The sequence below is a fragment of the Haemaphysalis longicornis genome, unplaced genomic scaffold, assembly GCF_048455015.1.
Source record: "Haemaphysalis longicornis isolate Haplotype H1 unplaced genomic scaffold, Haemaphysalis longicornis Haplotype H1 scaffold_10, whole genome shotgun sequence".
Taxonomy (NCBI): Eukaryota; Metazoa; Arthropoda; class Arachnida; order Ixodida; family Ixodidae; genus Haemaphysalis; species Haemaphysalis longicornis.
Window position 1 is genome coordinate 108,069,289 of NW_027526204.1, and position 24,757 is coordinate 108,094,045.

At 48.6% G+C, this 24,757-nt stretch overlaps 1 protein-coding gene across 1 annotated transcript; it reads left to right on the forward strand.

Annotated features, from left to right (window-relative positions):
* The first annotated feature begins 1,354 nt into the window (after positions 1-1,354).
* LOC144160009 (uncharacterized) lies at positions 1,355-24,350 on the forward strand. Its single transcript, XM_077691636.1, has 4 exons — positions 1,355-1,505; positions 5,930-6,095; positions 14,271-14,428; positions 23,474-24,350. Exons 1-4 carry the CDS (start codon positions 1,355-1,357, stop codon positions 23,788-23,790), a joined length of 792 nt encoding a protein of 263 aa, XP_077547762.1. The 3' UTR covers positions 23,791-24,350.
* The last annotated feature ends 407 nt before the right edge of the window (positions 24,351-24,757 follow it).

The following is a 24,757-nucleotide window of genomic DNA, read 5'->3' on the forward strand; positions in this document are numbered from 1 at the left end:
CGTGGTGAATTCTTTGGTTGGCTAATCCAGACAAAGGAGCCTGTTTAATGAACCAAACTTTGATTTTGTCCTCGTGGCCTCTGTAATGACTATCGCGCAAGTGCAAAATCAACATAAAATTGAGGTCGAGACAGTAAAGACTTCTAAATAAAGGCTACGTCGGCCGGCTACAACCGGTAAAGCAGCTTAGGTCACCGTGACGTCAGCAGGACAGTTCCAAACGAAGCTCAGGACGTGCAACAAAGCGGCAGGGGACGCGTTAATTTCACGGGAATGACATCTGGGCTTTTCGGGGCACTTATAGATGAATAGTTTGGTGAAGGTGTTCGTGTCTGTATAGTCTAAAAGTGACGTTTGTCCTCTTAAAAAAATTTCAGGGCTGATTACCAAAAAGGGGACCGCAGCAAAGCAGCACACAAACCACAGTACGATTTGATTGATTGTAGGGTTTAAAGCACCGACGCAACGCAAGCGATTATGGGAGCCGTAGTGGAGGGCTCCGGATTAATTTTGACCGCCTGGGGATCTTTAACGTGCGCCGAAATCTCATACACACGGGCGTTTTTGCTTTTCGCCTCCATCAGAAAAGCGGCCACCGCGGCCGGGAATCGATTGTTGTTGTTGTTCCACGTCTTATGGTGCATACCAACGCGGGCGATCGGCCAGGAATCGAGCAAGAAGGGGGCTAATTCGCCCGCTCACAACTCGAACGCGCGTCCTCGTGCTCAGCGCACATTATGATTTACCAGCGGAGCTCTGTATCTTGTTGTTGTTGTTCCTTATATTAATGGCGCATACCCAAGCAGGGGATCGGCCAAACATCAGTCGTTAAACCGAAAGAGATCACTGACTAGGTACATTACTAGAGAAAAATTAGAAAATTTCGGAAGCTTTTTTCTTCTTCTGTTGAGGAATAGAGTTTGAAAATTAGCCATTATCAAAATAAAACAAGAAAGGAAAGGAAAGAAATAAATAAGTAAAGAAGAAGAAGGAGAAGAAAAAAAGAAGATGATGAAGAAGAAGTTCTTCTCTTTCTTCTTCTTCTTCTTCTTGGTTGCATACAATGCAGTATTAAACCTCCCAGCCTCCTTAACTGCAGCGCGAAGGCCTTCCTCCAGCCGTTCCTGCCCTGCAATGCCCTAGTGCCCACCCTAGTGCCTAGTGACCGCCCAGTTGATGGTCTTCCTCTGTTTGCAGTCTCGTCTCTCGTTGACGCCATTATCGTCGTCAGCGGCATCCTCGCGAACCACGGGGCGCAGGTGCTCTGACGTCGCGTGCAGGGGAGAAGAAGAAGGATCGCGCTGAGCATTGCACGCAGCCCTCCCGGCTCTGCACCTCCAGCGAGCGAGCAGCGATGACCAAAGACAAGAAGAGCAGCAAAAAGGGCCGCCGGCCCATGTTCCACCCGGGCGAAAACGTCGGATACACCGCGCCCAAGGCGACCCACAGGATGTTTCGCCTTGCCCCTCACATCATCGAGGGACAGGTCTTCCTCGGCAAAGAAGGCGAGTGCGTTGTTCACCTCCAAGGGTCCTGTCTGTCGTGGCCGGCATACAGTTTCATACTAATAGTATATACTGGGGGGAAAATCTGGCGCACTGTCTAGGCGAGCCGCGCTTCAGCGAGCGTTCCGTCATGCACGTTCCACTTGTCCTTGGCATGGCTCACGAAGAGGCTAGAAAGTCGCCTCTGGCTGCCAGAAAGCATGCACGTTCCACTTGTCCTTGGTCATGCACGTTCCACTTGTCCTTGGCATGGCTCACGAAGAGGCTAGAAAGTCGCCTCTGGCTGCCAGAAAGCAACAATACTACTGTAGAAGATTAATCAAATTTGTTTTGTTATAATGAAATTGATGCTCCAAAAGATTTATCTGTCGGTCATTATTCGGAAGCTTTATGCTAGATGAACAAGAGAAATGTTACCCTTTTTTGTCAATTTCGGCTTCACGACAAAAAAGAAGCCTTGTGGCTGGCCAAGCCAAGATGGCGAAGAACGTCGTTAGCTGCAATGGCGGCGCATACGACGGCCCGCGATGGCAGCGCCAGATTCCCCTCTAGTGTACATTAGTGTGAAACTGTATGGTGGCCGGCCCTGGCGAACGCGCCGGGGAGAGCTTCGAAGACCATGATGAAAATGGCCCGGCTTCGTGAAGTAGCGCCGCGCGAAGTGACGTTACTAGGGGTGGAAATGAAAGCAAAGGAGCGGAGCATCAGGGGGCCCAATACCGAAAAGTGGAACCACTGTTCTTTACAGCATGTCATTGTCTATTCTGGCGGCTCCGGCGGAATAATTTTTCCAAAATTTCACCGGTAGTGGCCACGCATTGGCTGCCTCTTCCTCTGGTCCTCTGTGCCTTTGTTTTGTTGTTCCGTTAAGTAGGTTTGATTAGGTTAGGTGTTTTTCGGCTGCGGTAGACTAACAATCTCGTTATTCTACCGGCAGGTGTCACATGTGACTTCTGGCAGCCAACGGGCGGAGATGAACAGTGACTGCTGGTAGACTTCCGGAAAAATTAGTATTACATGGAGCGCCGCCAGAACAGACACCGCTTTTATAACATCTTCGCCTGTAACAGCGGTGCGCACTCACGTGCGGTCTTTGTTCTGCCCGAGGCTCAGGCGCCAAGGAAGTTATGGATGGCTGAGGATTGACACACGCCGACGCTAACTAGTTCAGGATGAACCGGAAGAGCCCACTTATTAAGACGTAATCATCAGTAAGTGCGAAGGGACCCATGATGCTAGACGCCGAATTGCCCTCTTTATAGAACTGATGATGACAATGATCATAAGCTATTTAGAAAGAGAAACAAGAGACACCGTATCCGTATGCCTTGCGGAGCGGAATTTCCCCCTCGTGAGCGGAAATTAGGAGCACATATAATGAATGGTACGAGGAGTGAAATTTCGTGATCCCTCTCCTCAGGAGGGAGCGTCAGGTGCGAGTGCGTGCGCGCACGCGTGTGTATGTATACGCTCATCATATGACACGAAACTCTTTGTCTTACGAGTTGGATTTATTTATATTGAGGTTACAAGGTGTATGACGAACGACGCGTAGATGGTAGAGCGTAGTGTGGATGATGGTACCAAGCCGGAGCTCAATTTCGCTCTCTTCTTCTCTTGAGGCTGTTAACATGATTGTCCGCTGAGATGGCAGAGGCGCATCGGCGGAATACATGGCGCTTAATGTTCGCGTAATATGTGTTATACCAAGCTTTCACCAACTATACTGATGAAAAAAAAAAGGCTGATCTAACCATACGCAAATGACCATTAGCATAGGCAGCGGTTTCCCGCGACACTCGAATATTCCGCAACTGGCTCCTCGTATGTGTTAAATCAACACCCAAAAGGTTCGGTTGGGTCGCTGACTTCTACAGGCACCATAAGACAAAAAAAAAAAAAAAAGAAACCATTGCGCCAGAAGAGCATGAACGAACTCACAACGTGAAGTCCCTTTGACGTATTTTTCCTTTTGTATTCTTTCAGTTGTTTTCAACATCCTTGCACCCGTTAACTGTGACACCGTGAATACAATGCAGTGTGTTCTCTCTGTGTTACATAACGCGGAAGCTTGGGTGAGTTGGAGCGTGACGGAAAATAAAACAGCGCAAACGACAAGGACGAGAGACTTAGGAACAACCGTCACAGCAGCGCTGACACCAACTGAAAGGTTATCGTGCACAACAGCATCATATATATATATATATATATATATATATATATATATGCCATCGAGAACAGGATGATAGGACAAACATTACGAAAAAACTTCTGGCGTTCTTGAAAGCGGTTGAACCAAGTTTGCCGCGCGAGAGCTCTGTTTTCGCGCCGAGGTCGCGCAGTGACTGCGCCCGCAATTGCTCCAAAAGACAATACAGACGCTGGCCGGCACAGTGACCGGTCTAGGCGCGAACACGCAGTGAACTTGGATACAGCCAGCGCATCGTAGTATCATTTTCTGATGGCCAGCCCTTTTACTCTGTCCCCCTATCCCCCTCTTCGCAGCCTTTATTTTGAAACGAACGAGCGATTAGACGCTTTTACTGCGCAACCTCACGAGGCGCTAGCTTGACCTTGGCTGAGCTTGAAGGTCAGATGGACGCTACGGGGCGTTTCCTGGGTTTGTACCTGTAATGATACAGCTGTAGCCCTAACGTTTCAGCTAGGAACAGCTGCTACCGTGGGAGCTCATTGAAGGACACGTAATCGCGGAGCTTCATCACACATCACTGTTGTGTTAACGCACCGTTAATATTTTGTGTCGGCGAAACAGGTTGCCTTTATTGATGCGCAAAGGGGTCACATAATGTTTGTGTTTCAATGACGATAGTCTTTTTTGGGCTAGCCTGTATGCACTTTATTCTTATTTCTTTTTCTTTCCCTCACAAATGTCTGTCTGTCTGTCTGTCTGCCTGCCTGCCTGCCTGCCTGCCTGCCTACCGGCCAGCATGTTCATCGATACCGCCTCCCGGCCTAAAGCTAAGAGAATTCTTAAACGAGAAGTTTTAGAGGCAAAACCTTCCCAAACTGCTGAATCTGGTACAATATTTCATACTTCTCAACGTCGTTGAGAAAAAAGCGAGCAGCCATATTTGATGCAGAACATCAATACATTACTAGTATTAGCATTGTTCTTTTCATTGAAAATAGATGCCTGCTAGATTTCTGCGATAGTAAATAAAGAATGCGCGCTGAAAACAATGTTTGAACACAAAACTACAGAAAGGGCTCGCGCAAGAGCCTATAGATCTCGTGGCGCCATTCCAAGTCCAACAGTAACGAAAAGTTCCAGTAGATGGTGCTCGAGAAGTGGATCGCGAAAAAATTGAATTGATGTGAGCAAACCTGATTGATTGATCGATCGATCGATTGATTGATTGATTGATTGATTGATTGATTGATTGATTGATTGATTGATTGATTGATTGATTGATTGATTGATTGATTGATTGATTGATTGTAGGGTTTAACGCGCCGACGCAACGCAGGCGATGAGGCGCACCGTATAGTGGAGGGTTCCGGATTAATTTTGACCACCTGGGGATCTTTGATGTGCGGCGAAATTGAAGAAACCTCCACCGTATCTATCGTGTAGGAGTGAGACAGGAAGGGGAGAGAATAAAACGTTCGAGGAAGGAGGGAAGGGAGGCATTTACCTGGCAGGGAGGCACATAAAAAAATGGCACTCACAGAAGCGGCCGTGACAAAGAAACGGATGTTTTTTGTCATCCTCATCGTCATCATCAGCCTGGTTGTGCCCACTGCAGGACGAAGGCCTCTCCCAAAGATCTCCAGCAACGTCTATAGAGTGCTAGCTGAGACCACCCTTACCCCCAAATTTTCGTAGCTCCTCCCTCAATCGACTTCTTGGCCGACCCCGGTTGTTGTTCATCATATCTTCCTGATTGATTGATTGTGGGGTTTAACGCGCCGACGCAACGCAGGCGATGAGGCGCGCCGTAGTGGAGGGCTCCGGATTAATTTTGACCACCTGGGGATCTTTATCGTGCGCCGAAATCTCGTACACACGGGCGTTTTTGCTTTTCGCCTCCATCAGAAAAGCGGCCGCCGCGGCCGGGAATCGAACCCGCGACCTCGTGCTCAGCAGCGCAACGCCTTAGCCACTGAGCCACCGCGGCGGGTATCATATCTTCCTGCTCATGGCGGTACGTGTATGCTGCTGTTACGCGCAATATAAGCTTTCAGGCAAAGCCAGCTCGCCAGTGTTGTTCTCTCGTCTTTGCCGATTGCGCGGTATTATTTCCAGTTGTGCTGCTTACGCACGTAGGAGCTATATTCCCAAGTTCCCTCAAGCTTTACGTACCGCTTGCAACAACGCTTAGAGAGATCGCTCAGTAGAAAAGCACGTCTTCGCTCTTTATCCCCTTATCCAACTGGTCACTCTCTGTTGTGTGTCACTGCAGACATCCTTCAGCTCTTTGGCAACGTGGGAAACATTCGGGCGGTGAGAAAATCCCGCGGCATCTCGACGCAGGCGATCGTCATCACAGGCATAGCAGCCATCCTCTTCCTATCCTTCATCGTCCTCTCCGTGTACGGAATCTACCGCACCAGGGCCTCCCGAGAGTGGTAAGAACTCCGCGGAGGTGCCGCGGGCACCCGTAGCGTCCACCGTCAGAATGGTGGTGGCTGCGAGAGTGTAAAATAGACCCCGTAAGCGGAAAGAGAAAGGGGAAAAAAATGCAATAAATATTTAATCAACTACGTAAGCATGGAGGGAGGCAGATAAGACTGATAAGTGGGTAGAAATTCAAAACCAACTTGAACGGGAAGAAATAAACACGTACGCTTTAGCCGAGACTCGCCTCCGAGAACTAGAAGCCCCACCTGTCATAGACAATTATGTCTTGGAAGGATGCAACAGGACCAGAGGAATGAGGAGAGGGGGAGGTGTTGGCATGCTCATTAAACAAGGGACCGACTGGCAGAGAATGCATGAAAGCTGGAAAAAGCATCTATGGGTTAGAGACACCATAGCGGGGAAAAATACATGGTTATGAGTTGTGTGTCTGTGGAGTGGCAGCAGAGCTAGGGAGGAAAATGATAGGAAATGGTAAACTGTTTGAGAAGAGATAAAAGAAGAGGTGAAAGATTCGGGTGGAATATTCTTAATTGGAGATATGAATTCCCACATAGAAGATTTGGATGGATACACAGATCACAACGGTTCTCTAGTCATAGATCTATGTTAGGAAAACCGGCTTGTAATAGTAAACACGGAAAACAAGTGTGACGGACAAATAACGTGGAAGGTGGTAACAGACAGTCCAGCATAGATTATAGTCTAGTCTCCGAAACAGTATGTGAAAGGTTGCGGGAAATGAGAAGAGGTGAGAACGGAACAGACAGCTATAGGAAGCGCCCGCAAGCGGATTACCGTGCACTTTGGAGGCGCAACCTGGACAAATTTAGAAATTGGTACGACCCAAGGAACTAATTTGAACAATGAACTGTAAAATATCATCGCTGATATGATGGAAGACGAAATCAATGAAGGCCCAGACAAAAAGTGGGATTACGACGAAATGATAGCATTCATAAAGCGTAAGATGAATGAAGCCAGGCAACGAAACCGATGGAAAGAGTAAAGAAAGTCGAGACGCTGGCGGAATAAGGAAATAAAAGAGGCTATTAACCAGCGAAAAAAGGCGTCGAGAGAACATAGGCAAAAAGAACTGGTTTTGAACGGGAGGTAGTGAACGAAAAATGGGATATATACCGGGGAAAAAATAGAAGTACAGAAAATGGTGCAAGCAAAGATCAAGCACAGACGCGAATAATGGATGGAAGAAATACGGAAGGACAAAAGCGCATCAAAGAAGTTTGGAATCATGTAAAATTACTACGCTCAAAAAACGATATCCATCAGAAATTCTTGATTGATGAGGAGGGGAAAAAATTAGAAGAGCACGCGTTGGCGCATATTCATCGAGTAATTAGTGAGAAGTTTACGGCATTAGAGGTAGGGAAGCCTGCTCCGATAAAATCAGCGACACAGAATACTGCGGAAAGGGAAATAAGTTTGAGCAACCTTGATTGGAAAAAAGCAGAGCAAAAGGTCCCCCCCCCCCCCCCCCCCAAATAGCAGTGGGCCCGGACGGAATACCAATGCAGCTGATAAACCTGCTTGGACCGAAATGTAAGGCATCGTTTATGAGGGCATGAGATCAGGTGATGCAAACCAAACAAATACCGTAGGAATGGCTAGAAAGTAGGATGAATTTCGTAAAGGCAGAGGGAAGGGTGTATTGGGAGGGGAAGCCAATATTGAATCATACAGACCACTAACAGTAACGTCAGTGGTGTATAGATTCGTAATGCAGGTGATAAAACCAGAAATTCAAGCATGGATGGAAGAAAATGAAATCCTTGGGGAACTGCAGAATGAATTTAGACAAGACAGGCGATTGGATGATAATTTGTTCGTGATAACGCAATGCATTGGAATTGCGAAAGCGCAGAAAGAATAGACCATTATGGATTACGCCCTTGGACATTATAAAGGGGCATATGACAACGTAAACAGAGAACTGCTGTGGAGAATGCTGAAACTCCAGGGATTAGATGACAAGTTAATACAGTTCCTTATAGCAATTTATAAAACAGAAGAGTACACCTTACATGGGGAGGACAGAAATGCGCCCAGCAGATCAACACCCATCGGGGACTGAAACAGGGATGCCCTTTGAGCCCAATACTGTTTATGCTTTACCCGCAGGGTTAGAAAAGAAACTCGAAGTCAATTTGGGTTCAACCTAAACGCATATGTTGCAAAGCGAAATGGTACAACAGCGTATTCCGGGAATGTTATGCGCAGACGACATTGTTCTTTTAGCTGATAACCAGACCGATGTGTATTGGCTCATAAATATTAGCGGTCAGGAAGCCACCGACCTCCGGTTAAATTTTAGCGCACGAAAATCGTGAATAATGGTTTTTAATGACGCTACCACTGACGCAGTGTCTATCCGGCAAGGCGAATTACCCAGAGTGAAGGAATATAAATATTTGGGAGTGTGGATAAATGAAGGGGATAACTATTTAAGAACTCACGAGGGGCAACTTAAGGGTAAGGGAAAGCGAAGTGCAGACATCGGGAAGCGTAGAGGCTATGTAGGTGTATAAGAAATATGAAGTAGTAAGAGGAATGTGGAAAGGAGTAATGGTTCCGGGACTCACATTTGCGAGTGCTGTACTCTGCTTAAAATCAGACGCTCTAGCAGGCCTTGAAGTGAACGAAAGAACGGTAGGTTGTTCGGCCTTAGGAGCGCATGGAAAAACAACTAACGAAGCAGTGCAGGGAGGTATGGGATGGGCGTCGTTTGAAGTTCGAGAAGCACAGAGTAAAATATGTCTTGAGAGGAGGCTGAGAGCAATGTATCAACGTAGGTGGACAGCTAAGGTTTTTAGGTACCTATACTTGAAAAGCATGGACACGCACTGGCTAAGGAAGACTGCTAACGATGAAATACGGAAAGAACAGTGGAGAATCCAAAACAGCCAAGGTAACTGAAACAGAGGCAAGGCAGATAGAAACGAATAAATGGAGAGAGAAAATGGACGCCAAAACGTCGTTAGAGATGTACAGGGCTGATAAATTGGACATCAGAAAGAAAAATTTCTACGATAATTCCCAGGGCAGTGCTTTGCTTTTTGAGGCTAGAGCAGGTTGCCTGCGAACTAAGAGCTTTGTGGGGCAGTATTCACAAAATGGTGGGGTATGCGTGGTCTGCGGAAAAGAAACAAACTATGCGGCACATAGTGTTAGAATGCGAGAGTATCCATCCAAATCTACATGAGGGAAATATTCGGCTTACAGAAGCCCTAGGATTTAAAGGTAGCACTGAGGGAGTTAACTTCAAGGCTGTCGATACGACGAAAGGAAGGTTAGAATGCTGGTGGTCGAAAAACAAAGAGGGGAATGTTGCCTAGGACAGCTACCACCTGTAACGCAAAAAATAGGTATTTTGTGCGTAATAAGTTTTTTTGTGCCTGCCCTAAGAGCAGCGCTAGTTTTAAACGAAAAGTGTAAAACATCGGTATATTCGTTTTTTTTTTTTGGTAAGGTGATACGTCATCACCCCACTGCAAAGGGGATACCAAAGCAATCATCAATCACCGTCATCACCGTAGGCGCTCTGCAGACGGCGCTCGTAGCGTCCGCCGTCAAAATAGCGCTGGCTGCAAACGAGAAGGTGTTTTCCGCCGGCAGTGGCGTCGGACCTTTTTTCCTCGGGGGAGCGAAAATTACGCTACCATACGCGTATTCATCACCATCCTCATCATTATGCTATTGTTATTTAAATATCATGATCATTTATTTACTTTGGGCATACTTCTGCAATGGCTGTACAGAGGCGCAACAATGGCTAGTATACATAAGTAATCGTGGTATACCCACCAACATAAAACCAAATCAAACACAATCAAATATTTATTCAATGTCACTGATGCTGGGGGGCACACTAAAAAAATAGCCCTTTTTCAAGGAGAAAAATGGTTAAAGCGGCAAGGTTTCTTCCATGCTATACCCGAGTTAAAGAGCAAGTCCAAAATCCAGGCTGCTTCTACTGTGCCGGAATGTCGCAATAATGGACCCAGCTTTGATTCCGACCACGGCGAGCGTTTGTTAAGGCGCTTGATAGCCCTTCGATTATCATCCTCGTTTTGTGAAACCCGTTTTGTAAAGTTGGCTTTCCTGCAGTTAGTTTCGCGCGACGAATGGCGCTATCAGTAGGACATAGCAAGCTTCGCTTTGAAACCGCAGTTAGTGACTTCGCTGTGACTCTTTCTATTTATTAATGCAACGAAGCAGTGCACATATAAGTATATTAAATAAAAATTCGCAAAAGCACTGCACACTTCTTGCACATTTACATACACGCCTCCTAACCGCGAGCATGCTACCAGGCATGCGCGTTCACGTTACCAACTGAAGGCTTACAGGATGAAAACTGGCAAATCTTAAGAGTTAAATACACAGATCAGTTAAACAAAAAACAAGTTGCTATGCGGGAAAGGGTACCAGTGAGGTCAGGGAATTAATCCGTCATTTTCCGGTTTAAAATGTGGAGAAATGGAAATTGAACCATGTGTTATATTGTTAGAGTGCGTGTATGCACAGCGGATCATTTTCTTTAAATTTGTACCGAATATTTCGGGTTGCCTGCGGTGCCAGTACATTAGAACATTAGAAAAATTCCACTGTTATGATACGGGCGCTTTCCTTTTTCGTAACGCATAGCCTCACCGCTGATATCTCTGCTGACAACTAATATATGCGATTGGTGCAAGCTGCTTAGGTTTGTAGGTTTGTAATGAACTCATACCCGCCGCGGTGGCTCAGTGGCTAAGGCGTTGTGCTGCTGAGCACGAGGTCGCGGGTTCGATTGCCGGCCGCGGCGGCCGCTTTTCTGATGGAGGCGAAAAGCAAAAACGCTCGTGTGTTCGAGATTTCGGCGCACGTTAAAGATCCCCAGGTGGTCAAAATTAATCCGGAGCCCTCCACTACGGCGCGCCTCATCGCCTGCGTTGCGTCATCGCGTTAAACCCTACATTCAATCAATCAAGAAATCTGAGCTAGTTAGCGTAAAGGAATATTGATCATACTCTACAGTGAAGCTGGCTCCTATTGCTATTATTATAATAGTATGAGCCCGATACAAAAAACAAAGCCAGTGTATACCATACATCCTTTGATTGATACCGCAGGCACCGAATATTTGAGACGAAAAATCACCATGGTTTAAACGAATAATATCTGCTGAGGACGGAGAACGTCGAAATCACTATTCTTTTGGAATTGGGGCCATTCATAGAGGCGAATAATGTCGTTCAATTAAGTGACCAGCACCACTAGGATTTCAACTGAATATTGCCTGGTTCTTAAGCATTTTGTTTTCTTCAAATAAGCTTAACCTACCCGGAGCCGCCCGGGTCTCAGCAGCCGTTTTCAGATGCCCTCTGACTGAGGGAGCAGATACCCATCTGCAATAAAGCACCCCTGTTCCGACGTCCCTGGCCGCCGGAAAAGCCTTTCCAGTTTTCACAAAGAGGAATTGTCACTCATTCATCACTGTTGTTTTTACGCCTTGTCTCTCTAAGCCACGCAGAACGTTCGCATGGCGTGCTGCAGGAAGTGGGCGATAACTGTCTGAGAAATCGCCGCTGCTGAAAGAGCTCTTTATTAGAAAAAAAAATTGCGCATCTCCACGAAGTGAATCACGACGAGTGAGCGAAGCACTGGGGATCTTTCTTACCGTAAATCACCCGCGGGGCATTGCCCACTCGCGCATGTAAATGAGTGACAACGCGCGTGTACAGTATGTGCAATTCCAATCTAATCCAATCCGATACAGTTAAATTTAATCCAATTCAATCCATTTCAGTCCAATCCGATCAAATCCAATCCAATCCCGTTCAATCCAATGCTCCTCGCGCATGCGCAACACTGTGTACACGCACGCCAAGGCACGGACAAAGCGGGGTTCTAAGGTGCTTCGCACCTAAAAGCTGTGCGTTCGCAGTGGCCTCTGTCCGGTTCAGGGTGCCTGTGCGGTCAGCTACTACAGCAATCCAGCTGCTACCGCAACCGTTATTTCCTCTCCAAATTTTCTGTTTAGATTTTCTCAATTTGCTTTTACGCATTATTACCTAGTGGATATTTGAGCGAAAATCATCTGGGCCCTCAGCAATGCTGCAGTAGTACGCCCGTGCAATATGTTTAAACACGAACACCGACTTTGTTGTCAGGAAGTAAACAAAATATTTACATGGTTCCTGTAAAAATACGCGCGCTTTGCACAATACGTGCCAAATAAAATGCGAACAAAAAAAAAACGCGGTGCCATATTTGTAGACACGGAACGGTATTATCAAAGAATGTAGTAAGAGTTTTACCCTCTCCCACGATTTTTGGCACTGGACAGAAATAGTGCTCTGTTTGACATTGATGGCGAGACTATTTTATATTTTTGTCCCGATGTATTTGTTTCGCTCTTACCGTATAGATTTTTCACAGTTGGGGTATCGATATCTGTTTTGTGTGTGACTTCCCTAAGTGGTTCTCCCGAGTTTGCGCCCTATCCACGGTTATATAAGCGGTCACCAATGCAACACACGTGTTGCTATAGCAACCGTATCTCTGTTGCAGCAAATATCTTTGTTCTACAGCAACAACGCTTTCGCGAACTGCCATGAAATCCCGCTAAAATTCCACTCTGCGGATGACCAGCGGAGCTTTTTAGCCCACGACATAGAGGTGACGCACAATTTAGGCGAAAATCATGAGCAAATTTTATTTCTTCTGAGCGTGAACCGTTGTCGCTCCCAAGAAATAGTTTAGCACCTCGGACACGACACATTACATGCAACAGTAGCCATAAAGTCTGCCGCGGTTGAACGCTGTTAAAGGAGCCATGAAGAGAAAATGCAACTTCGTTTAATTTGAAAGAACTAGGATTCAGTATCTCACTCAGCTCCATTACAGCCCCAAAAGATGTTTTTTTAACTAAAAAAAGCGAGAAGTATTTAGAAACTTTCAAATTTTGCGCCACAGTGACGTGTTATGAGCAAGGATGACGTCATACGGGCCAACAATAAAACATAATTCTTAGTGCGTTAACTGCACGTTAGCATTCAAGTGATGCGGTCAAACGGAACTAGAGGCCCCATTACAGACGTCCAGTCATGTGTCGTCGCGACAGGTCAGTTAGGCGGTCGCCAATCGCACAAACAAGGTTCCGTGACGTCATAGAAAAGTTGCGGGAAATCGGCTAGGGGGTCGTGACTGCTTCACACGTTTTCCTTAATATCTCCGTTATTTGTTCGAAGATTGCGATGATATTGGTATCATTGTTATCGGGACTAAGCCGCCTTTTTAATAAACCCAACTTGTATTTTGTCTTCATGGCTCCTTTAAGCTTGAGAAGTTTGTCGAGATCCGCAGTGAACGTGAACACAATTGCATGGCAAGACACGGCTCCAGTGCCGTTGTAAGGGCAAACGTGCATCTAACTTGGATGCAGCCAGCGCCATCTTGTCGGATTTTCTGATGACACGCACCCTTATTCTTTCCCCCATCCCCCTCTCCGCACCCCTCCGTCTGGAACGAACGAGCGATTACACCCGGTTACGAGAACGGCAACGGAAGTTCCCGCTGTGCCTCGTCACCGCGGTCGGATGTTACTCCGCGCGGCGCAAGTAGTGCTTTACTGGGAATATTTTGAACATGACACGAGCCGTTCCCGTGATGTTTTTGGACTCAGTATGCTTGTAAATTACTTCAGCGACGACAAACAAACTACGTGAGAAAAGGCAGACGATATCACGGATTCATAGCAATGTCCTTTCAAAACGCGCGCGCCCGTTGACATCCGGGTCCATCGCTTAGGCGGAGTGATACCGTACATGCGCTATATCCGTTTTTAATCTGTTCCCGAGTGTAGACGCATTCACTGGGACACCGCAAGAGGTTCTTTCTGGCTTGATCTTGGCTGAGCTTGAAGGTCAGATGGACGCTACGAGGGATTGACGAAATGGGGCGTTCTCTATGTACCTGGTGTAACATAGCGTTCTGTGGAGGTGTGATCGGAGTAAAAAAATTTCAGGCAAAGAGTAAACTGGGGAAGACGGAAGATTCAAGCGATTTGAAATCTCTAGGCGAGACCTTCGTGCACCTGATATACGCAGGCTGCTGTTGTTGTTGTTGTTGATGATGATGGTGGTGATGACGGCTGTTTCCAGGTACGAGTGCTACACGCCGGAGTGTCATCTGGCAGCAGACTACGTCAAAGAACACATCACAGAGGATATTGACCCGTGCCAAGACTTCTACGGCTACGTCTGCAATACTTGGGCCCACCGACGTGCATCGACGCTCTCTTTCCTCGAGGACGTGAAGGGTACGAAAGGAAATCACATTAACGTCGTATTTCCCATATCGGACTGATTCTGGAATAACTTAGAGGTGAAAAGGACCAGAATGTAACATGGGTAGCGTGTTTGTAATCCAACATCTTGGGCATGTTGATAGTCCATTATTTCAGTGTGACAGCGCAAAACGACGCGTCCTCTACACCGCAAAACACGGGACAGCGTTTTTCCCGTGTGTATTAAGTGCAGAGCATTTCAGTAACTCACGATGTCACCCGCGTTGACGTCCGTAGTCGTAGTCCGCACCCCTCCCCCTACACTATATAAAAAAAATACTATCCGGCGCCTGGTTTCGATCCCTGGACCCTGCGGGCGGAACGCAATGTACATGGTGCTCTACCCACTGCTCCACAAAGCCGACACAGAATGGGAGGCTACGAACACGCCTTATATCCTTGACTCAAGAAGCTGCTGATACAACGCATTCACTACCACCAACTCCCCAAACACTAAACGTTAACGCAATACACCCACCCCCTATGCGACGCATTTACTCGAGTCCCCCTCGCGGGGAGATGGGCCCAATTTTTCCGCGTCTTCGTCAATCTCCCACGCTGTAGTTGAGCCAACTTGCCAAAACAACGTTGTCTTCACGCGAGCTCTATAGGAGGCAGCCCAGACCGGTTCTGGCCGGGAAGACTAGCTACGCCTTACCAACCTGGCTGAAGAGAGGGCCAAGGAATGTTGAGTCCTAGACTAGGGAGCCCACCAAGACAACGGCCAACCATTGTTTTTCTCATTAAATAAACTTTGTTACTCTTTCTTTCCCTCCGCAACGCGACCTCTCTCACGTTTTCTCACGCCCATGCTTTGCGCAATCGTTCTCAGTAAAGGTCCACAGGCGCTATTCCAGAAGGCCCGAGTTCTGCCTACTCTCGAGTTTCCAGCTGCTTGGGTTATGAAAGTAGTGATAGTGGAGCGTCCAATACACCTCGAGCGGAACCGGCGCAATAACGCGCAGCACGCCCGGCATATTCGGCGCGTTGTATTGGGGCCGTTTACGCTGATAAAGTACTTGTGATATCATCCGCATGGAGGGAGCGCCACCTGAAATGAATCTGCAATATTCCTTCCCTAGCTTAAACTAGATAACCCCACTACTACCTCGAAATCCTGATCCCGGCTGTACGAGCATGGCTTCCGCAGGGTATACACCGCGCCTCTACCCGTCTGCGCCCGCAGTGTGCGCTTCATTATATCGTCTGCTCGCAAAACAATTTCGAACGAGGCGTTGCATGACCGCGCGCTTCATTTATCGTCACCGCGGCAGAGGTGTTGCGTAACGCACATTTTTTTAAAGACGGTAGTCATTCTTGGGCTACTTAAACCCAGAAATTTTGGTCTGTCTGTCTGTAACTCGATTCAGCCACCCGGCCAACGTAAACCGCTTACTGCGCAATAGTCTTATATACTCACAGCCAAATGTAAACGTCTAAGCCCGGTTTATATCTTCATACTTGTCAACTTTGTTGAACAAGAACAAGACATTACGCAAATATAAGACAGGAAATTAGTACACAAGGAATATTTACAGTGTTCCTTTATTAAAAAAACCCGCCCGCATCTTCCCACGGGGGGGACTCGAGTAAATGCGTCGCAGAGTGGTGGGGGTATCGCGTGAATGTTGCGTAATTGGGTATGGTTTGGGAATGCTTAATTGTTATTTCGTCTTTATTATTCTTATTTATTGAATGAAGGAGAAGCGAAGGCAAGGAGTGTAAAGTTAGTATGTCTTTATTGCTTGGTGCCGTCGTTGTATTGGACGGAGAGGATGACTGCTTTGTGGTCGGTAAAGTGCACTGTCAAGGGGTCTTTGAGGAGCGGTCGTGCGATTGTGTAACTGGTGAAGACGTTGCTTCCATCGCATCTACTCGAGTCAAGCAAAGCGTCAAGTCAAGCGAAAGCCAAGCAAAGACGCCCTTGACTGAATTCCGAACACGCGCTCCGCCGCTTATATACACACCGCCCGCGTTCGAGGGAGAGGAGTACGGGGGAGACACGCGCATGCGCACACTTCCGTACACAAGCGCGCAAACTTTCCACGCACCCACCACGCCGTTATCACGTGTACACGCCCTGCCACCGTTACTGTTGAGCGCGACGCAGCGCACGGGTAGCTACGACGCATGCGCGCACAGACGCGCTCCCCCCGCACCGCCGCAGCTGTTGTTGAGAGCGACGGAGCGCACGGGGTACACGCGCTCCTCCCGCACCGCCGCACCTGTTGTTGAGAGCGAGGAGGGTACGGGGGAGAAACCCGCACCTGCGCCTCGACGCGACGCGCATGCGCAGTGAGCGTGTGGACGGCGCCGACGCCGAAGCGCGACATCGTGCGACTAAGAAATGCTCCGCATTTAAAAATTCCTGCATGCTTGGTTTTTCGATAGCAAATGATATTCTACATCTACTGAAGAAGAACGCGTACCGCCTGCTGTTGCCCGCGCCACCTCCTGGTGGCATATGAGAAATCACGCGGCAACAGCAAAGAAAGGTTCCACTAGCTAGGTTTCACGTTCTGCTTGGAACGCACGTGGAGCACGGCCACGCGGCTCTATACGCCTCGAGCGCGGCCTGTAGGGGCGCCACTGAAATCCCCCTAGCGGCCCGTTTCGAAAGCAGGCGCGGGAGTCTCCGTCCCGCTCCCCACTGCCACCGCTGCTTTTGCGGCATGTTCACGACTGAGATTTAGCGTTTGCGGTCGTTGGAAATCTATGGTTATGTGGAGCAGTCACTCTGTTCGCAAATGGGGTGTGTTTACGAGAGTGTACATGTTTCTGACGCGATCTTAGTGTGGTATATTCGGTCTGGTGTGTGTCACAGGCCAGCGTCGCGGAACCGGCGTATGCATGAACCTGATTGTAGTTACACTGCCCTGAATTTACTAGCAGTGTCTCTGTAACCACCAGTTCCTCAGATGTTGATGCTACGGGTATACACTACGATGTAAATCAGTTTTGTGCGCTTATATATTCAGCGGAACACTCATACCTGACAGCACGCCAGTTATTTTTGCCAATAATATACCTTAGATATTGATAACCACCATTTACAAGCCAGTGAGTGTCAATTTCGGGAATATTCAACGAAAGTACAATGGATAATGCAGAATTATACTCGGGGATCAGCACACGACAAAGAGTCGTCTGGTCGTGAGGTGAGCGCCGGCAAACGTTCATCCGCTACATATATCCTCTGCAAGCAGCGCGCAGATGGGCTTAGAATATAATCGTCATCCTTGACTAAAGTCTTCTTCGAAATATCGTCACATGGCACAGGGTGCCTGAAGAATAAAGCACAAACTGAAATCAGAGGGTCTTATTTAATACCACGCTCTTCTAACGGCACCTTTCATCGCTTGTGAACCGCCTACCCTATATACTTCCAAAAATGCGTCCGCCGAACGATCAGCTGTTCGTTAAAGTCGAAAAACAAAACGACAGAAAACGCGAGATTTGTGTGTGTGATTACTAAAACCTCCATTACTGTGTGTGTGATTACTAAAACCTCCTACCCCCACCTATGTCTCCCGAAATAGCAGTGCATTTCGCATATAGTACGTTGGTCTGGTGAACCCTACCTGGCTTCAGTTTCGACGAACGTCTTTAGCATGTCAGAAGCTGCACTGTATTTTTTTTCATTTCCGTTAGAGCTATTATGTTTCTTCCGCACTTGCACAGCATGTATTTTTCCGTGGTTTCATATTAGATTGTCTTGGTTCTTGCTATAAGGCATGTGTGGGCACATATTTAACGAATATACTTTACATTTTGGCATAGTTTATATTCTTATAAAAGGCATAAGTTATTGTCCGGGATTGGCTAATCACATCCCCGAAACACATTTTTCTGCGACGTGTATACTCGAAACGAAGCCGCATTCGTTGTCCACGCTGCAAAATGAAGCCAACCTCTCACTGTGCCAGTATCAGGTCTAAACGAGGCCACAGTAGAATTCATTTGTGCCTGACGTATTTGGAGGTGACAGGGGTGATATGCTGCTACCGTCGCCGACGCCCGGAAGAGCGGTGACGATGCGCGCAGAACCGCGTCCTCGGGTAGCTCTTGCAGGCGATCGCGTGCTCTACGAAGACGCAGCTGCTTTTTAAGTGACTTACACGTACTCTTTGCTTATAGACGTCACCATAACAAGTTTTTGTAGGGCGCGGAAAGGCAAAAACAAGCGAAACAGAACCAAAACACTGCACGAGCCCCTATCAGCCACGCAGCGCACATCCCGTCAACGCCGCGGAGAAGCAGCGGCAGGCAGCGCAGCGATCGCGAAGCTCGAGGCAAGTCAGCCGCCTCGATTCACGCGCGTCTCCGCCGTACTGCAGCGCTGGCATCGAGGAACCCCGCCAGTAGCAGTGGAACGCGGTAAATTCAAATCGCCTTGAGCAAACCTTTAGTATGTTTACCTTGGGATGAGCGCGACGGAACAGGAACAGCATGAGAGGTGAGCGGGAAAGCGAAGGGGGGCATTTCCTTGGCAAATGTCTACAAAGGCTATCGTCTTTTGACGACATTTGCAACGAAAGGAGCAGATACGCGGCCAATTTTTTTTTTGTGAAAATACAGCTGACAGAATGCGCGTTTGAGGAAATGAGGGTGGGGCCATAGGGTTTCATGCTATAGGGACATCTGGCGCTAGTGTCCAGGCGAGACGCACTTCAGTGAGCGTGCCGTCATTCACCGCGGAGAAACATGCCGTCGCTTCTTGGCATCGCTCACCAACAAGCTCAAAAGTATACCCTGTCAATGCAAAAAAAAAAAGAACAGTAATGTAAATGATTATAAAAGTTGTTTAATTTGTTTGTCAGACATTATGTAGAAGCTACAGGTAAAACGAACACAAAAGCTGTTACTCATTTTTATTGACTTTGGCTTCAGGAGCGAAAAGAAGCCATGTCGAAAGCCAAGCCAAGCTAAGTAGAAAAGGAATGCTTGTAGTTGCTATGGCGGCGCCCACAACAGCACGCGACTGCGGCGACAAACTCTATGGGTGGAGCCACGCTACACATGCCCCTTGTTTTTCGGCGTTGCTCGAAACGGTGTATTCCAGAAGGGTTTAGACACGCGGCGGATGAATAGTGTGAAGTGACGCTACTCTGCTCTTGCTATGTCTTCTCCCATGCGTGTTGCTGTTCGTTTCCCATTTCGACGGCTTCTTTGCCATCTTAGTGGATCTTCCTGCATGTTAAAGGGGCCCTGAAAGGCATTTTGAGCACACTAAATGAACTAGCGCAACCGTTAGATTGGGTCGTCAACGTCCTCTGTGCCAAGTATTACTATTTTACGCGCAGCGGAAAGCTCACACTTTTGTTGCAAAGTTTGTCGTTTTTTTCTCACCCTTTCCTTCGTGTTTTTGGACGCCGCCATCTTCACATGTCTACATCATCGATTCCCAGATGTTCGTCATGAGCTAGACACCCTGCTATTGGGCGGCTTTTTCACGCACTTCCGGCAAAGAGATGAGTCGTCTGCTCAGCGTCGGCTCACCGGCTTATCTGCCAGCGGAGTGCCGGAGTGCTTGGGCATTTTACGACAAACGAAACAAGTGTAAAACAAACGCTTAACCGTTTGTATTGAATGCAACACGGCCATAACACGACATTGATATCCTGTTACCTGAGTACGTTCCATAAAGAAAGCGTTGAAACCCTGTGGCACTTCTTTCGTGCAATCGCAGAGAACGCCCTGAGCCGAATGCCCGGGTTTGACGCATACATTTTATTCTACTTCAAAACAATCCAGAGATGCGTTTCTAACGAACACAACGTCACAACATGCGTTGAAAGTCTGAACCACGATTGACAGAGGATGGGTTGCCTCCTGCCCGTCGTAAATTCGGTACTCACCTCGCGCGCGCTTTGCGGGGACGAACAGCAAGTCACTTAACTCTGGCGCACAAGCCGATGGCTTTTAGCCACGCACACTGCACATACCCGATACGAGGTTGAGTCGTACGTCGCTCGAGAAAGATAATCCAGACCATGGGAAGCACTATCCACCCGCAGAAGCACAGCGGCGCATTTCATCGCGAAACAAAGGCGTCCACAACACACACACCATCGCCTCCTGTAATGCCAAACGCATCTCGCACTTCCCAATGGGAATGAATGATACGCCTGCAGTGCCCACATGTCGCGAGGTGGGGCCCCGAGCTGAACCGGGATCACGGAACCGTAACTGACTTCTAAGCGGTTTGTGCCTTGTTGCCAGGCAACCGATGTTTGAGATTGTCGAAGAAATGGCGCTCGCTTCAGCGCTAGAAAGCTCAGAGCCGCGGCGGAGAATGTTTTGCCAACGTTGCCGCTCTCCACTACGCGTCGCCCCAAGCTGAACTGGTCACATGATTGAAGCGTTTTGTGCACGGGTTCTGTATCGGTATAATACGACTTTTTCATGCCGCCGGCAGGAATTACCACCGCCGCAAAATAAGACCCGGCACCAACGGGGCCACATCTGATACGGCGCTTTTTGGATAAACAGTGCGCGGTGCATCAAGGGAACGAGCGCCCTAAAGTCCCTCGATAAACGCCGATCGAGGGACTTTAGAGCGCACGACCCTCCCCGTGCGGCTGCGAGTTCGCCGCCGATAAAAAGTCATGTGCCGCCAGCAACGTACACCGCGAAAGGGCAAGGCGAGGCCGCCGCATACATGCGGCCAGATTTTTCGTTCGCTTTTCCAGCCTTGAGCGGCGCAGTGCGGGATTCATGGTGTCAACAAAGCTTGCCCGTAGCAGACGATAGTCTGATCAGCGCAATAGCGGAAGTACGTCACCGCTGCGGAGCGCAGCATCATGGGAGGCAAGGCTCGCGCGCCGTCAACAGCGGAGAGTAAGTCGAAAGGAGGAGGAAACGCGAAGCGACGATAATGCGCGGTTTTTGATTTACGATTTCTCAGCTAATACTCATCGCTTTAACAAAATTCTTGCGGGAGGAGATTGCAAATACATTGCTTTATTTGGGTAGATGTACATCCATGCATCGGCGGAAGGTATTTCAGGACCCCTTTAAGTCTTGTTCCAATCCTCGCAACCGTGACGGCAACGAACACTGCTTCCCGAAGGCAGCGTTGAAATCAACGACGATGCACGATGAGGTTATTTTGCAGTCTACGCCAGCGTCACCTTCATGCATACTAATACTGCGACAAACAAGCTTGTTTCTTAATTTAGATGTTTGTTGCGATTTTCTTGCGTGCCTGATCTTGCTAATTTGTGTTTTTTTGGTGTTTATTATGATTTGTCTGTTACGAAGCTGTATTTGTCTGTTACGAAGCTGCGGTTTGCCTCTGTTAACACGTCTGCAACAATGTTTTAGGGGTGAAGCTCCTTAGGGCGTGGGTCTGTCCATACTCGACGTATGTATGTAGCCACCTCTAGTTTAGTTCTTGGATTGTTTACTAGATGGCGTGGCTACCTCTAGTTTAGTTCTTGGATTGTTTACTAGACGGCGGTACTTGTATATGATGAAAAGATGCGCTTGGATTGTTTACTAGATGGCGTGGCTACCTCTAGTTTAGTTCTTGGATTGTTTACTAGATGGCGGGGAGCGTTGTAATAAAATCCGTTCGCTGTTGGCGCGCGCTCGGAGTCGCCCGATGGATAAGGCTGCAGATGTGCGAGCCCGCGAGGCAGAAGCGCTCCGTGAAGCTGCGCGACGCCGCTGCCAAGGTCCTGCCGTACGAGAGCGGGAGGCCGAAGCGTGTCGTCTGGCTGCGCGACGACGCCGCCAAGATCCCAGCGTTCGAGAACGAGAGGCCCAAGCGTCACGGCAACGGCGCGAGGACCCTGCCGTACGCGAAGCGGCACGGCTGCGGCGCGAAGAAAATCTCCAAAACGTCAGAGAACGGGAAGCGGCGAGAAAGCGCGCGTATCGGCAGGCAGACCCCGATGCAGTGAGAGCTCGTGAGGCGTCTGCAAAACGCATCAGGCGAGCTCAGCCCCAAGGTGCCGACGCGCGGTTTAAGCGAGACTTTCTAGACGTTACGTTCGGACACAGATGTAGTGGGCGAACTTTCACTGAAGAGTCACGGTTTTACCGATGATTTCCCCTCAGGAGCTTCGCCCACTCATCATCATTCACCCCGTGGATATGCTGTGAATTTTTTTGTTTGTGCCAGTGGCCGCGGCACTGTTTGGAGATCTTGGGTAACCTACGGTGAACGTCTGCTCCGAAAACGATTTTAACGAAGAACCCTACCTACCCAACACGGGGACTTATGTATACAAGATGCACAAACGCCGAGAAAACTTCATACCAACGTCTTCCGCACAATGCAGGGGTGCAATCCTGGGTTTTGGCCGTTTCGAAAATGTCCATTTATCTTCCTTTTCAGTCGTGACGTAGTTGCTCTTGCGAGGACACTGACCGATGAATGTCCTGCGTCGCATCCGGTCGTCTGTTTTCAGCCAGTTAGGGCTCGATTGAAACGGACACCTTAAAACGAACATAAAATGGATGAAACTGGGAATTCGCCCCTGATTGGCACGTATGTTCCCTAGCAAATGCAATGCTCCAAATGCAAAGACAAAGCCAACCTTTTTCATGCTACATTGAACTTCCCCATCATTATGCAGACACAGAATGACACGCACTCCTCCCTCCAAACTTGGGATGCGGCCCTGTAAAGTCAAGCTCTACAAGACCGATTACAACTGGCCCGCAGAGCCAAGGGCGGAGCTGCTGCCACCGGGGTCTGGGCATAAGACTCCGCCCATAGTTCTACCCTTGTATTCGTCTTCCCTTTTCCCAATTACCATTATTTAGGAGGGGTGACTCAAGGTATAGTCGGGTATGGGTAAGGCGGTAAAAGAGGTGAGCTCGCCTATATCCTCTTGTGTATGCCCGTGGTACTTAAACGAAAGTCCGCAGGGACATGATAAAGTTTATAATGGTGATGACGATGGCCGCAGTGCCATTTCTTGTTGCTTTAAGTGTCTAATGCGCAGTCTACCTTGCTGTCCGCGAATTGGAACACAGCCTGCAGCATTTCGCGACTTGTTTGCGCAGATGTCTTCTGGAGCCAGCTGAACCGCACCCTGCTGAGCGTGACCAATCCACAGCCTGTGGACGCCGGTGGACGCCATCTTATGTTCCCCCTTTATTCCAAGTGTTTCGCGTTCATGACGAAAACCCAGTCGGTTCAGGATTCCGTCAAACACGTCATCGCGGTCACCGACGTTCGCCGCTGGACGCAGCGGAACAATTTTCGCGACCTGTTCGTGCAGATGATTCAGCTGTCCCTTGTCAGGGGCGTGACCACTCTCTTCCAGCTGGCGTTCAGACGGGTGAGCGAGTGCTCGAATGGCGGCCAATCCGCAGCATAGGGGGGGGGGGGGGGGATGGTGCGATTTGGGAATGAAAGATCGATGGTTGTGCGAGTTACAAGAGTGACTGTGGCGCTTGGTTGGGTGACATTACTACGCAGCTTTTCCTGCAGGTCATCTTCATAGACCTAGAATCGTTAAAGACCATCCTTATATATTATCCCTACAGAACTAATAGACCTTACTTATAAGCCTTGTTTTAGCTGAGCAGTTGGGAATAAACGATCGCGGGCTGTGCGAGTAACAATCGTGACTGTGGCTTTCAATTGGGTGGCATTACACACATTGTTGGAACTTTGTTGTTAGAGGAAAAAGAAGTGACATTGAATGGTGGCGCTGGGCCTGCACTGCATGCTTGGGGTATGGGCCCGGCTCGTGCACTTCGTCTTCGTCTTCTTCATGTTCGGTCATGGAGGCGGGCTGAGGGTGGTCTGTGAGACGCTCAATAAAGCCGCCTGTTGTCCTTGAAGGGCGCCGTCTTCTTGTCAAGCGTGGTGCCGAAATCCGTGGGGACCACTAACCAGCGACGGCATCCACATCACCGAAAGGCGGACGACTGTTTCAAGGACACCGCAACCGTGCCAGCGAGACCTTCCGAACACCTCGGCCGGCACCATCATGGATCAGCTGAAAAGCAAGTGAAATTCGCAACGCTCTCTACTAACGAAGCTGATTTCTGAAACCGAGGCTGCCTTGGACCGAGACGGGGTGAGTCTGAAGGACTACGTTACCTTCCACGACCGCGTTAGTGCAATGTCTACCGAGCTGAAGCAGAGCGACCGCGACATCGAGCCTGATTTGACGGGACAAGATATGGAGCAAGATTATCTTCGCACCGCAGAGTACAACGACAAAACCGTCACGTGTTTGTCTAAGCTAAGCCAACGCATCAACGAGTTGAGAGCCGCAGCTGCTGTGTCTTCGGTTGCCTCGACAGAACCAGTTCCGCCGCGCGGGGCTAGCCACG